This window comes from Aquarana catesbeiana, linkage group LG08 (assembly GCF_042186555.1).
Source record: "Aquarana catesbeiana isolate 2022-GZ linkage group LG08, ASM4218655v1, whole genome shotgun sequence".
NCBI lineage: Eukaryota > Metazoa > Chordata > Amphibia > Anura > Ranidae > Aquarana > Aquarana catesbeiana.
This window is the reverse complement of record NC_133331.1, coordinates 250308307-250324629: the sequence shown is the minus strand read 5'-3', so window position 1 is coordinate 250324629 and position 16323 is coordinate 250308307. Positions and strand designations below refer to the sequence as shown.

Here is a 16323-nt window from a genome sequence, read left to right as displayed (position 1 = left end):
TACCCCCCTCCGGTGTCACATTTGGCACCTTTCAGGGGGGAGGGGGGAGCAGATACCTGTCTAATACAGATATTTTTCTCCCACTTCTGGGCGTAGATAGCCGAGCCACCCGCGGGTATCTACGCCACTTCCATCTATGCACCTTCTCTGTCCCCCCCGCTGTCTTCTGGGAGACACACAGGTCCTAGAAGACAGCAGGGACCAGTGGGATTGCACAGCGCTAGTCGCGAATGCGCAGTAGGTAACCAACAAATGAAGCCGCAAGGCTTCACTTCCTGATTCCCTTACCCAAGGTGGCGGCACCTTCACCCGAGAGCCGAGGGATGAGTCGGCTTCGGGTGCCGACATCGCAGGTGCCCTGGACAGGTAAGTGTCCTTATTTTAGGAGTCAGCTCCAGTATTTGTAGCTGTTGACTTAAAAAAAAAAAAATTAGGCGGAACTCCGCTTTAAGGTCTGACCAGCGTTTTCTCAACTGATCCTTGGATCGTCGTACCCCAAAATTCCTATGCAGACTTTAGCCATGATCTTGGCCTTTCTGACATTTGGGTTTCTGTAAGGTCCATGCTTCCCATCATAGTCTGTCCTTTTTAAGATGTCCACCATCTCCAGCATTTCTTCAAAAGACATATTTGAGGCCTTATATCTCCTCCTGGATCTGGAACTGCCTTGCTCCGGGCTTTCCTCATTGCTGCTAACAGCAAACACCTGCTGTACCTCTGCCATGTGCTCTCCCCCTGCCCCGAAAGAGAAGAGGCGGGGAATACACTAGAAAGAAGGGGTGGAGTTTCACGCATGCGTAGTGTATATAAAGCCATAACACGCGGCAATGTAATGGAAGTACGTACAATCTGTGAGGGGAGGACGGTGGATCATTATAGCGGATCGTTCAAACGAAGGTACTATTGTAAATTGGGGCATCAGTGGTTAGTGGCCTATACTGCTTATAGATTGTGGCCTATATTGGGACAAGATTATGAGAGTTTAGCCTGACATTACTGTTTGTCTTGTGTTGTGTCTTGCAGATAAAATGGTTGATAAATTCACAACCCCAGATTTCCTCCCTGAGTTTATTGAGAAACACCGGGAACTGCCATGTCACTGGCAGGTAAAATGCAGGGACTATTCAAACAAGATAAAGAGGAAGGCAGTGATGGAGAAACTGCTGGAATTAGTGAAGCCTGTGTATCCCATGGCAGATATCAACTATTTGAAGGCCAAAATTGGTAGCCTAAGGAGCACATATAATAGGGAGCGCAAGAAAGTCCAGGTTTCCCAGAGATCCGGAGCAGCAGCAGATGATGTATATGTCCCCAGGCTGTGGTATTACCACAGCCTGCATTTTTTGTCCGACCAGACAGAACCCAGGCCATTGCTCTCAACACTTACTTACACTTACTTACATCAGCTGAGGCTCCTGAGTTCCACCCTGGGCCTTCCACCCAGGAAGAAGATATGGAGGAGCCCAGCTTGACCCAGGTATAGCATTGTTGAACATATTTATTGTAAAAAATTGAATGATGGTAACTAGATGCTATTGATCTCAAATTTCTGATTTAAAGCGGGGGTCCACCCACACCGCCAAAAAAAAAAAAAAAAAAATTAAAAGCCAGCAGCTACAAATACTGCAGCTGCTGACTTTTAATACATGGCCACTTACCTGTCCCAGGGTCCAGCGATGTCAGCAGGCGACGCCGAGAACCCGCTCGGTTCTCGGCAGCTGCCACCGCCATCCTAGGTGAGGGAATCAGGAAGTGAAGCGTTGCGCATCGTAAGTGGTCCCCGCTCTCTCCTGGGAGCTGTGTGTTTCCCAGGAGACAGCGCAGTGGGGACGGGAAAAGGCGTAGACTCCCATGGGAGTCTATGCCGGAAGTGGGTGCAAATACCTGTCTTAGACAGGTATCTGCACCCCCCTCCCCCCTGAAAGGTGCCAAATGTGACACCCTGGAGTGGGGGAGGGTTCCGAAAAGCGGAAGTTCCATTTTTGTGTGGAACTCTGCTTTAACAAAGTGGTTTCTATATGAATAGACAGTAGTGGCCAAAAATGATTGGGACAAGAATGAAAAATGCTGGGGTCAGAATGATAGTCTTTTCTATTTGTTAACATTCAATTTGCAACAGCCATGAGCTCAAAATTGTGTGTGATTGATGACCAAAAACCTAAAACTATGTACCATTTTCATACACAGGAAAGTCTCAGCCTCAGCCTCAGCCAAAGCCAAGAGGAGGCCATGGCAAGCAGCCTGACAGAATCGCGGGTTCCTCCCCTCCGCCCTCCAACAAAAAGGGCCAGGAAGTCCAGAAACCTGGACGATGCCACGGCTGCTTTTCTTTGCCATGCAACAGCTGCAATTAGCATGGCCCCTGATGCCCAGGAGGTTTTTGGCTGCCTGACAGGCAATAAATTAAAACAGATGGAGGAGGACCAGCGCACTATGTGCGAGGAAATAATTCTGCAGGTCCTAAACAATGGGAAGAGGGGCAAAATCACCTGTAAAACACACCTCTGCGAATTGGATCATCTTCCTCCACCAACAGCACAGCCACCCCCACCCACCACAGCAGCATGGCGGAACCATGGCCAATACAGCCACACCCCCCCAGTTTATTTTTTTAAATTTTGTGTGCAGAGAATGCATTTTTATTTAATTTCCTTCATTTGTGTGGAAGGAAGTGTTGAGAGCGATGGCCTGGGTTCGGTGTGATCTGGCAAAAAAACGTAGGTTGCTGGAAGACCACAGCCTCGGGACATATATGTTATCTGCTGCTGCTCCCGATTTCTCTGAGTCCTGGACCGTATTGTGCTCCCTATTAAATGGACTCATCAGGTTACCAATTTTGACAGTCAAATAATTGATGTCTGCCCTAGGGTACAAAGACTTCACCAATTGCAACTGTTTCTCCATCGTTGCATTCCTCTTTATTTTGATATGACCTTGTGCTCCCTATTGAATTAAAAATGTTTGTTTTGACAAATACTTGGCTATGTGTTTTACTTCAAAAAGGACAGTTTGTGAGTAGACAGGTACATTTCAAAAATACAATGTCAAATTAACAAGGGACACCAACATGGTTGTATCTTTGAGGTTAAAAAATACAAGATAATAATGGTGTTGTGGTAACTTGACACACACACACAAAAAAAAAAAAAATATTATTCTGGAAATCACTAGAAAAAAAAACACAAAAAAAATATTATTATGGAGATTACTAGAAAAAAACAAAAAAAAAATATTATTCTGGAGATCACTAGAAAAAAAAAGAAATACGTTTGTCAGAACTCTGTGAATAGCACCAGCAAAGCAGCTTCATCATTATACCATTATAAAGAAGAAGAGAATGCGCTGCATTGAGAGATTTCATAATTTGACGCATCACGAATGTGATATCTCCATTACGAACGCTAGTTTTACAAGACCGAGCACTTCCGGCTCATCCTTGATTCCAAGCATGCGTGTTTGTACTTTGGACTTTTATCTGACGGACTTGTGTACACACGATCGGAAAGTCTGATAACACACATTTGTTGGCGGAAAATTTGAGAACATGCTAGCCAACATTTGTTGGCGGAAAGTCCAACAACAATTGTCCGATGGAGCATACACATGGTCAGACTTACCGCCAACAACCTCACATCCAACATTTCCCGTCGGAAAGTCCGATCGTGTGCATGGGCCTTTAGACATAAAGGGCTGTGGCAAATGTCATAATAAATCAGCAACAGGGGGGAAAAGGTTGTTCTGTGTGGCATATGAAAGGAAGAAGGTAGAGAAAAATTATGAAAAAATAAAAAAAGTGAAAGATATTAAGTAAAAAGAGGAGAAAATAAAGAAAAGGTAGAAGACAAGATTAGTAAGAACAAAGGAAGAAAAGGAAGATAAAGGGGAAAAGATCTGCTGGAGAGTCATGCGTAGAAAGAAGTAACAAGATAACGATGCTAAACCATCTCCAGGAGCCCTGAATCAAGGCTAATTTGGGGATGGCCATGTATGATTTGAGAGCATATTGGAAAGGGTATCAGAGGAAGAGAAGCAGAGTCAAATAAACCATAAGACCTTATATTTACCAAAGGTATTATTATATAGTGCTAACATTTCCTCCATTCTCATAATATTGTTCACAGTGGAAACCCATAATGACAGTGGTGGGGGTAGTGGTAGTTTTCCAATATAATGGAATTAGCTGCCATGCTGCGGATATAAAGAAACGGAGAAGGCTTCTTTTTTGTGAAGCCATAGAGCCGGGGAGGAGAGAGAGAAGAGCAATCGCTGGAGTTGGCGTCAGAGGTTCGTCATAGACTGTATTATATACTTGAAATACCTGATTCCAGAAAGGACGGATCCTCTCACATTCCCATCCGACATGGAGATATGTGCCAGATGCTGAACCACAACGCCAGCAGGAGGCAGGGGTGGACGGGAAGATTCTGTGTAACGTTGTTGGATCCCTGTACCATCGGGATAAAATCTTGAAATTCTTTTCTTGTGAGTAACAGGAAATGGGAGTAAAATGAAATGAAGTTTGCCATTCCACCCTCAAGAAGTCCTTTCCTAGATCTACGGACCACATCCCAATGTATTTGAGCAAGTCGTTATGTGTAAGGGCTTAAATCAAACTGTAGAGAGAGGAGAGTAGATGTCTGGGCATATCCTGCAGGGAGCACAGGCCTTCAAATTCAGTGAGTGGATGATGTAATGGAGAAGAAAGGGGCAGTTGTTTTGTAAAGGAAGATAAGTGGAAGGAGGTTAGACAGTGGTGCGTACCCGCAGGGACAGCAGGGGTTTTCAATCAGGGGTTTCCCCTCTGCTGGGGCCAAGCAGAGCGATGAAATGAGCCTAACGTAGGAATCCCCACACCCTGAGGGAAGGCAGGACTGTCAAATAGGGAGGGGCCAAGGATAGAACTGAGCATAACCCTCTTCTATACCATAGTTTAAGAGAAGCTATTGTCAGTGGTGAGGAATAGGTCAAGTAGGAGAGAGCTCCATCGTAACTCCAGAGAAGGGCTCGCAGGTCAACAGGAGCTTGGTCTTGTTCAACCATTACCAAAGCCTTTTGGAAAGGACAGGGGAACCACTTAACAGTGCGTGCCACAAGAGGAGCTTTATAGTAAAGTTCAGAAATTAGATTTTTAAAACTTTTGTATTGGATGTGTTTTATAGCAGAAAGTAAAAAATATATATACATATTTTTTTTCAAAATTTTTTTTTTGTTTTTGTTTACAGAGCAAAAAATAAACACAGTGGTGATCAAATACCACCAAAAGAAAGCTCTGTTTGTTTGAAACAAATTAGACACATTTTATTTGGATACAGCGTTGCACGACCGCGGACCGCGCAATTGTCAGTTCAAGTAACGCAGTACACGGTTAGGCTGCCAAAAAGTCTCTCACATGTGGTATCCCCATACCCGGGAGAAGCAGTATTTTGGGGTACAATTCCACATATACCAATGGCATGTGTGAGCAATATAGCATTCAGGTGACAACTTTGTGTAAAAAAATAAAATTACATTTTCCAGAAAATTGTGGCAAAAAATAAAATATTCCATGGAACTCAACATGCCTCTTAGCAAATAACTTGGGGTGTCTACTTTCCAAAAAAGGGTAATGGGGGGGGGGGGGGCTGGCATTTTAGCACCTCAAGAAATAGGCATTCAGAAAGTAAAAGCTGTATAAATTACAGTATATATACCATAGTTTGTAGACACTATAACTTTCACAAAAAACAATCAATATACACATATTGAGATTTTATTTACCAAAGACATATAGCAGAATACATTTTGGTCTAAATTTATGACGAAATTTGAGTTTATTTGATATTTTTTATAACAAAGTAGAAAATATTTTTTTTTCAAAGTTTTCGGTATTTTTTGATTTATATCACAAAAACTAAAAAATCCAGTGGTGATCAAATACTACCAAAAGAAAGCTCTATTTGTGTGAAGAAAAGCACATACATTTCATTTGGATATAGCATTGCATGACTGCGCAATTACCAGTTAAAATAGTGCAGTGCCAAATAGCAAAAAATGGCCTGGTCAGAAAGGGGGTAAAACCTTCCAGAGGTCGAGCGGTTAAGCAGTTGGTTGCATATAGATGTATTTTTTGTTTGTTTTCCCTTTATATTTGAACTTCTGTAGTAGCCCTGCAAAGTGGATATTTTTACAATGTTAGATGTCATTGCATCCACTGACACCAATGCTGGGGGTTATTGCATCCACTGACAACAATGTTGGGGGTTATCATTTCGCCCCATAACAGCAATGCTGAGGGTTATTATTGCACTCACTAACACTGATGTTGGGGGTTATTACTGCACTTACTGACACCAATGCTGGGGATTATAATTTTTTCCCCTGACACCAATGCTGAGGGTTATTATGGCACTCACTGACACCAATGCTGGGGTTATTATTTCATCCCCTGACACCAATGCTGGGAATTATTACTGTGTCCACTGACACCAAAGTTTAGGATTATTATTGCATCCACTGACACCAATGTTGAGAGTTATTGTACTCCAGATTTTTCATTGCGCATTGTAGTACACTGCAAAAAAAAGCAGTAGGGCTGAAATTGCTGGTGCTGAGGTGTGAAACTGCCCTGCTATTGTGCAGCCCGTGAAAGTTTTGGGGGGCCACATTTGTAGCCTTCCATAATTTTCAAGTTGAACATCACTGCATTAAGGCAATCCATTCATTATGAATTGGATGCCAAAACACCTCAATGACCAAAAAACACATATGACCCTTTTTTGGAATGGAGTGCACCTTAATGCATGGAGTATGTGTTGTAAGCTACTGTTATGCTAGGGTGACCAGACATCCTCAGATTGAGGACACTGTCCCCGGAGCCCGCCTGTCCCCGGATTTGTCCCTGGATTGCAGGGCGGGTGCTGAGGCAGAGGGGGGGGGCCACCCCAGGTATCAGCATTTATTTGAATTGCCGGGTGCAACCATCACAAAGTCCCGCCTCCTGGTTTGCCTCCTTTGACAGACAGCACACTTGTCCAATGCCGGGACATGTGCTGTCTGTCATAGGTGGGAGCCGATCCAGAAGGCAGGACTTCTGTGATGGCAGGCACCCGGCAATTCAAATTAAAGGGGTTGTAAAGGTTCAGGGTTTTAAAAAAACAAACATGTCATACTTACCTCCTCTGTGCAAGGGTTTTGCACAGAGTGGCCCCGATCCTCCTTTTCTGGGGTCCCTCCGTGGCGCTCCAGGCTCCTCCTCTTCTCAAGTGTCCTATCGGAGAAGCGCTCTCCTTTGGGACAACCGCACGGGCGTGCTCCCGTGTCCTGCTGTTGCGTCCATAGACACAGACAGCAGTACTCGGCAGCGCCCCCCCGCCACCCGCGTCATTGGATTTGATTGACAGCAGCGGTGGCCAATGGCTGCGCTGCTATCAATCTATCCAATCAGGACACAAGACACCGGCCGAACCTGGTGTGCTCGTTCCTGTTGTGGGAAACACAGGGCTCAGGTAAGTATAAGGGGGGGCTTGGGGGGGCTGCTGAATGATAGAACGTTTTTCACCTTAATGCATAGAATGCATTAAGGTGAAAAACCTTGAGGGTTTACAACCCCTTTAAAGCTGACACAACGGGAGACCGGCTCTCCGCTTCCTCTCCGATCCCCTGCACAGCTGAGGCTGCATTCCTGGGCACAGGTGAGGCTGCATTGCTGGGCACAAGTGAGGCTGCATTGCTGGGCACTGGTGAGGCTGCATTGCTGGGCACTGGTGAGGCTGCATAGATGGGCACTGGTGAGGCTGCATTCCTGGGCACTGGTGAGGCTGCATAGATGGGCACTGGTCAGGCTGCATAGATGGGCATAGCTGGGACCTGCATTCTTTATGTAGCACACTCCTGAGCCATGCATTCTTTATGTAGTGCACTCCTGAGTCCTGCATTCTTTATGTAGCGCGCTCCTGAGCCCTACATTCTTTATGTAGCGCGCTCCTTAGCCCTGCCTTCTTTATGTAGCATGCTCCTTAGCCGTTTAGCACTTGTATTTTAACTTATTATAATGGATAAACTATCCCTTTTCAAAAGTGTCAAAATATGTTATTTTTGCATATAAACTTACATTTCCATAAACAAGGACATCAATTCTAATGCCGAAGGCCTTGATCAAAGTTCGAAACTCTGTGCCATCTAAACTCATGAAGTATCGAGCAAACCTAAAACACATGGTAAAGCATTATTTGATAGGTTAGTGTGAAGTAATCTCTGCCTCCCAGCTTGGAAGTACAAGAGAATCCTGAAGAAAGTATAATCTTAACAAACATTTACACAAATCTGCCACATGTTCTTTAGTATCAATAAAATGTAAAAAAAAAATTCAGCATTCTGTAATTCAAACGCCACCTCAGGGGGCGACTTTTGAATTTCTGAATGCTAGAAAGTTTTATTAGCATTTATAATAAATATTTTTTGATATACTGCATTATGAGAGTTTTTTTATAATATATGGATAGCAACGCTATGAGGTGGCACTGGAAGTAGAGTGTTCTATTCTAAAATCCAAAATGGAAATGGCACAATATCCATGCGTATATTGACCTCTAGGCTCCGAAGTTCTATATGGGTGATCACAGAAGTCTCACTCATACTGATGAGAATTTATTTTTGGTAGAGTGCCAAAGCTATACAGTTCACTTATAATACAGTGGTGGAATATCTTTTGGGAAGATTATATTGGAGGAATCTCACTACTAGCATTGCAGTAAGTTGCACATATTTTCACAAAGACTTTTATATTGGGTTTTTCTGCTGGCAGTTTATGACTTGGGTTGTATGTAGTGTAAGAGTATCTTGTAATTCTTCCAGGATAAGCATGGATAGTTTGTTTATAATTACACAGGATTCCCAGACCACTATGAAATTTCAACGTAAGCTTTTTGTCGGTTTTATTCATCTCTTTTTCAAAATGCAGAGGCAATCATCTTAAAACACCACATGTGATGAGAGAGACTCAATTATCTCATTCACCTTAGTGTGTCCATTTGTGCTTAAGCTTAGTGGCAAGTTACACAATTTTTTGTGCCTGGGAGCTACTGTAGAACCATGAAACACAAGGGGTTTGAGTTAATGACACTTCGTACCATCTGATGGACACATTGCCATCTTGCATCCACAAAGCCACCAGATTGTGCAGAGCCACAACCTTACAGTCCATGGTGGCTAAGCTGGCTCACCTGTATTGACAAAGAGACTCAAAGCCATGTTTATTCACAGAACGGTCGCCTCTGTCAGACACAACACAGTCGCAGTTCACCCAGTAACAGAATGTCCAGTCCAGAAACGTGCTCTTCTCTATGCTTTATTTAATAGCCATTATTAAAAAAAAGTCCAGCATAACAGTTCCTTTCCATATGAAAACACATAATCCTGCATGGAGGGCTTGGCTGCCAGTATTATGAATCTGGATTCTGGATCACTGCTCTCACAGGCCCTTACCCTAAGGTATAATTCACAGGTTCAAGTTGGGGGCCGCAGGGGGGAAAACACATGGCTATCATACCACAATAAACAGGAGTCCTTCATGGCTATCTCTTACCATACACCACTACCCAGCAGCTCCTTCTCCACTTCATATACCGTAGCCAGAGTGAGGAAGTCCAGCCCAAACTGACTAGAAACAGGGTGGTAATACAAGAATGAGCTGGGCGCTGGATTCAGATTTTCTAAGGGTCACAAAAATTGTCATCAGGCACCCATGTCTTTGCTGCGTTCACTAACACTGACCTAGCTGGTCTTCTTTAAACTGTTCCAGGTAGTAAATAGCAGTGCAGATCTACTGTATTTGGTATCTAAATATGTTCAAACACGGTCAAAACTCCTAAGCCCTGAAAGTGGTTGTAAACCCTCTGGGACCACTTTAACCTACAGGTAAGCCTAGATTAAGGCTTACCTGTAGGTGCAAGAAATATCTCCTCCCAGCAAAGGGAAAAAAAAACGAGTATTAGAAAAATTCTTGTCCCAAATAGAGGCACTTCAGGGGGGTCTAGAGTTGTCAGAGCGACCAGCTGAGACTTGGTGCCACAGGGGAAAAATAGGATGAGGAGGACCATCAGCTTGATCAGAACCATCATGGGAAGAAGCCTTAGGAGAGCAGACATCTTGTGAGAGCAGACCTAAGCGTTGTGACAGTTCCTCGCCCTCCCGGAACGTGGAGAAGGAGTATTGTCGGTTAGCATAGGCGAAAGCTAGGTGAAAGGGAAACATCCATCTTTATTTGAGTGATTTGTGTATCAAGGCCTGTAGCAAGGGTTTCAGAGCCCTATGCCTCTGGGCCGGGGAGGGTGAAACATCTCCACCGATTTGCACTGTGTGGCCCAAAAAGGTAAGGAATGACATCTCCCTGAATTTTTACATGACTAGTTCCTTGGTCCTGTAATAATGAGGCTTGACAATGATATCTTGGGCTGGCCTTTTAGGTGGCAGAGGTTGGAGAGCATGATGGGCTCTATCCAAGTCTAGGCAATGCTCGGGCAGGTCCGGCAGAAGCTCTGACAAAAAGGTGCAGACTGCGGTATCGACATCCGTTACAGATTCAGGCAGCCCACGAATACGAAAATTGTATCTGTGAGACCTGTTCTCCTAATCATCTATTTTAACCAGGGGCTGTTCAAGCTGCTGTTGTAAGCTTTCAATACAGACAGTGTTCTGATTCATGCGGGCTACTGTGGCTTCCAGCTTATATTCAACTGCATCAATACTGGCACACAGCCTCTGTAAGTCAGCCTTGATAGTCATAGTAATCTGCTGCACTGCTCTGTTCAGGCCTTGCTCCAAAAGATCTGAGAATTTAGTAACCAGAGTCTGGTGGCCAGCGTCTACTAAGGGAAGTGGGCTAGCAACAGGCTCTGAAATGTTAGAACAGGCTGGTGACTGCAATGCTGCGAGGATAATAAATCATTTAGCATCCTTCCAATCAAAGATTCAGTAGAGGCTGGTGACTTGTGTTGCAGGGGGGATTTACTCACTGGAGATTGTGATCCAGGGTGCTTTGAGCTCAGGCCAGCAGGTCCAGGGCTTCTGCGTCATGTGGGGCTGTGTTGGTTGCTACCAATGCTACCGAGGCACGTGTGGTTCAGGAGCAGTCTCAGCGATCGGTTCCTGCCATCTGGTGATGCTAGATGGTCTCCCGGGGCCGGACACCCAAACTGGGCCGTGTGTCCGCAGGGCTGCTGCAGAAGGCTGTAAATGGCCAACTAGGTGCGCAGCTCCCGAGTCAAGTGGCCATTTTGGTAGCTGTGCACATGCCGCTAATGCTTTATATTTAAGGATAGGGTAGAGGTGAGGTAGCGCATTCAAGTATTTGAAGTAATTTCTTATTAAATATTTCATAAATACCTGGCTAAAAGATAAACATTTATTTTTGGAATGAACGTATTAAAGAAAGAAAATTATACAATGCCATATTTTCTCTTTAAATCATTCATGTTAACAAAGCCTAAGGGCAGCCAAAATATAAAACAGAAAAACAACCCCAAGATTGTGCCCATCTTCCATTCTTGGATCCTGTTTCATTCATAGAAGCTGTAATACAACATCTATCAATGTAGCAGCTGGGCAGAAAGGGCAGACCTAGTCGGGCACTCTTCATAAGAACCCCCACCACACCGGAAGATTATGGAGGCTGGGGTGGGGAGGAGGTGAGGGCATGGATGGAGGAGGATTTCAACTATAAGAAGAGACATCAGCACAAGGGATACATCCTACTGACTGTAAGTTATTTTCCTTGTGCTGACTTTTCTGTTTATTTCATTTTGGCTGCACTTAGAATTTAAATTTGTTTGGGGGCTTTCACTAATAATTTTTACTTTGTGCTTAGCCAGGAGCATTCCCTTAAATGAGAGTTACCTGAAATTGTAGCCTTGTGACACATTGTTTTTTTCTGATACACTATCCAGTCTGGTAAAACTGTACTGAGGAACACAAAGATCCCAGGATTTGTCCAGGTCACACATCCAGCCGATCTTAATACTAAGTACTCCCCCCTGCAACAAGATATCACAAGACACCATTAAAATAATACATTGTTATGTTCTTGTCCATCAAAATGACTACAGCAAGGTAAAAAGAGCTGTAAAAAGTCATCCATATACATTACCATGTGACTGGATAAAACTAGACATTTTACATATCTTCTGATTGTCAGGCCATGCTGTCAGATTAGAACCTACTGACCACACATCTAAATCAGATTAAAAAAAGCAAAAGAATACTTGGATTGTGAAATGCTTGGGCGCCAGTACAGCACCATGCATAGACACAAATTACCACTCAATAGGTGCTGTTTAAACCATTCTAAAATATTATATGATTGTTTGTGTGGTAAAAGGTCAGATCAGAGGATAATAAACAGGTCATTGAATTAGTTGGTGAATTATCCCTATTTAATTAAGAAAAGCCAGTAATTGTCTAAGGACAGTATCCAATTATATAATGGATACTATGAGAAGACATTTTTTAATATTTTACTGTTTATGTCACCCTGAAGAAAGAGCAAGAATGTCTTTCAATGTGATTTTACATAAAAAAAGGTTTAAGGTATGATGTGGATACGCTGGAATAATTCTTTGTTTTTCATACTGTTATCTGGGGTTCAGTTAGAGAGATTTTCCCTCACATTCTGTCCCTCTGACAATATGTTTCTGAGACAGGAAGTGAGTGACTTTTCCCTACATTACTGAAAAAAAATATTTCTGTATGTGTTGCTGTTGGAGAGTTCCTCACACTTCCTGTCTTTTTTAGGAAATTGACCTTTCATACATAGCACATTAAAACATTGGGATCCTACCTTAAACTGGAGTGTCTCTAGTTAAATTCTCTTTTCTTGGCTGTAGCCAGCCTGAACTTTGTTTATCTTTTCTGTCCTTCTGCCTGGTACTGATGTTCTAGTAGTCAAAGTGGGATTATTCATTTTAATAAATGTTTACAGTTGGCCTGCTGGAGGATCTGTCCAGCATGCAGGACTTTTAAAAATACAGCTAACCTGCAACTGACTGCTATGAGTTTCATAGGATTTATTGGACATGCATTATGCAAAGGGCAAAAAAGGAAGAAAAGATAACCAGTGTGAAAGGGCCCTAGCTCTTTGCGAGTTGTGGTATTTGCTAAGGTATTGGATCTTCTGAAAGTGATTGTAAATCTTTAGTCCTGTAAAAAGCTGCGCTAAAATTATTAAAAGTTCATATAAATGACATCAAGGGGATTTCTCCAAGTCCTTATTTCAAAGTGAAAACACCACCACCGTGCACTTCTAAGCAGTAGTGACAATCCACCCTAGTAGTAGAGCCTGCTTACCAGATGGCAAGCATAAAAGGGCAAGTGGCTTTAGCCTAGCCAAGGCCTTTTAGCTTGCTGACGCTCCCGGTGTTCCTATGGGGGGTAAATCTCCAGGCTCCCTTAGGTTATCCTCATGTCGCCATTCAACACGAAAAACCCGGATGACCTGGTGGGATGTCTGTGTTCCAGATCTGGAACACAGACATCCCACCAGGTCATCCGGGTTTTTCGTGTTGAATGGCGACATGAGGATAACCTAAGGGAGCCTGGAGATTTACCCCCCATTGGAACACCGGGAGCGTCAGCAAGCTAAAAGGCCTTGGCTAGGCTAAAGCCACTTGCCCTTTTATGCTTGCCATCTGGTAAGCAGGCTCTACTACTAGGGTGGATTGTCACTACTGCTTAGAAGTGCACGGTGGTGGTGTTTTCACTTTGAAATAAGGACTTGGAGAAATCCCCTTGATGTCATTTATATGAACTTTTAATAATTTTAGCGCAGCTTTTTACAGGACTCTAGATTTTGGTGTGATCGCACTATATGCTGCTGCTTATATGTTTTTGTGTTAGTGCGGTTCTTCCTATTTTACATTGTAAATCTTTATAAGAGCTGTTATTCAGCAATGGGTCTTGATAGGGTCTTGAGGGGAGGGGTGTGAAGTGTGGCCCACACGTGGGTGACACTATCCCGAGGACGGCAGAGGGTCCTGGAGGCAGGGCTCTTCAGCCGAAACATGTCGGCGCCGCGCTCGAGACTCCTCACTCTCACTCCTGCTGCCTCCTTTCTCTATACACAAGCCCACCACGGCTGCCCGGGGGTGATAATATGAGCAAGCAACTCTCCGGGCAGCTGCACACTGAATCCTCTGCTGCCCACTGCCCAGGTGCATGAGGGGAGGGGGTTCTGTACTGATGGAAGGGGAGGGGGGTTATCCTGAGGGGGGGCTATACTGATGGAGGGAGGGTTATCCTGAGGGGGGCTGGACTGATAGAGGGGTGGTTATCCTGAGGGGGGGTCTTCACTGATGACTGATGGAGGGGGGCTATTATGAGAGGAGGGGGGGTCTGCACTGATGGAGGGGGGTTATCCTGAGGGGGGGTTTCCTGGGGGGGTCTGCACTGATGGAAGGGGGTTATCCTGAGGGAGGGGGGTCTGGGCCCCTTGCCAGGCGGGCAATTCAAATCCAAGCTCTGTGACACAGCGGGAGATCGTGATTCAGGCACTGGTAGGCTGCATTTGGTGAGCATTGCACTGATGAGGCTGCATTTGGTGAGCATTGCACTGATGAGGATGCATTTGTTGGGCACTGCACTGACGAGACTGCATTTGGTGGGCACTGCACTGACGAGGCTGCATTTAGTTGGCACTGCACTGATGAGGCTGCATTTGGTGGGCATTGCACTGGTAAGCTGCATTTGGTGGGTACTGCACTGACGAGGCTGCATTTGGTTGGCACTGCACTGATGAGGTTGCATTTGGTGGGCATTGCACTGGTAGGCTGCATTTGGTGGGCACTGCACTGATGAGACTGCATTTGGTGGGCACTGCACAGATGAGACTGCATTTGGTCTGCACTGATGAGGCTGCATTTGGTTGGCACTGCACTGATGAGCCTGCATTTGGAGGGCATTGCACTGGTAGGCTGCATTTGGTGGGCACTACACTGATGAGGCTGCATTTAGTGGGCACTGCACTGGTAGGCTGCATTTGGTGGACACTGCACTGGTAGGCTTCATGTACGTGCATGTGTCTACCTGTGTGTTAACTTCGGTTTATGTGCATGTGTCTGTAAGTGAGTTAAATCAGAATTCTGTGTTTGTGTGTCTGCCAGTGTTTTTAATTTGGGATTGTGTGTGTGTATCTCTGAGTGTGTTAATATGGGTATTTGTGTGTTTGTAAGTGTGTTAGTTTGGGATTGTGTGGGTGTCAGTGTGTTAATTTGGGATTGTTTGTGTGGGTGTCATTGGGTTCATTTGTGATTGTGTGTGTTTATCTATCAGTGTCTGTGTGTGTGTATCTGTCATTGTAGCATGCACATGAAAAAAACCCATCACAAACACACACAGAAATCATCACAAACACATACTGACATTACACACACACAGAAACCATGACACCTAAACAATAGAAATTACTTTCTCGAGACAGGGGTACTTCTTTTTAGACCTGCAGGGGTACTTCAAGTAGAAGGTTGAGAAACACTGGCCTTGGGTATATTGATGCATATCCTTGCATGAAAGACACCTGGGTTGATATATAGATTGGACATAAAGGCTTGATGTGGGCATGACTAATTCCTTGCTAAAGGATGAACAGAAGGACTGGATATTTTAACCACTTGCCGACCAGCCGCCGCAGTTACACTGTGGCAACATGGCTCGGCTGCACGAATCGCCGTCATGTTCCGTTGCCTCCAGTACTCGCCCACGGAGCCGATGCAAGTGCCCAGTGGTCACGATCACCGTCGGGCTCCCGCGATCGCTCGGGTCACACCAAGAATCGGGATCTGTGTGTGTAAACACACAGTTTCCGGTTCTCTGAGGGGAGAACAGACAGATCGTCTGTTCATACAGAGTATGAACAGTGATCTGTCATCTCCCCTACACAGTCCCATCCCCCCTTCAATTAGAACACACACTAGGGAACACAATTAACCCATCGATCGCCCCCTAGTGTTAACCCCTTCACTGCCAGTGACATTTTTACAGTAATCAATGCATTTTCATAGCACTGATAGCTGTATAAATGCCAATGGTCCCAAAAATGTGTCATAATTGTCCAACGTGTCCGCCGTAATGTCGCAGTCCCAATAAAAATCGTAGATCGCCGCCATTACTAGTAAAAAAAATAAATAAAAATGCCATAAAACTATCTCCTATTTTGTAGACGCTATAACTTTTGCGCAAACCAATCAATATACGCTTATTGCGTTTTTTTTTTTACCAAAAATATGTAGAAGAATACTTTATACTTTTGAGACTTTATGGACCCAGACCAACATTGCATTGTCATACTCAGATCATCAT

General features: G+C 44.3%; 1 protein-coding gene across 1 annotated transcript in view; it reads right to left on the bottom strand.

Annotated features, from left to right (window-relative positions):
- The window catches only part of P2RX3 (purinergic receptor P2X 3), a 451883-nt gene that overhangs the window by 98650 nt on the left and 336910 nt on the right, over nucleotides 1-16323 (bottom strand). The window contains exons 8-9 of the mRNA XM_073596991.1: nucleotides 11872-12008; nucleotides 8090-8183 (exon numbers count right to left, since the gene is read on the bottom strand). Of these exons, the coding sequence (XP_073453092.1) occupies nucleotides 8090-8183; nucleotides 11872-12008 (231 nt within the window). The remainder of the gene's footprint in view (nucleotides 1-8089; nucleotides 8184-11871; nucleotides 12009-16323) is intronic.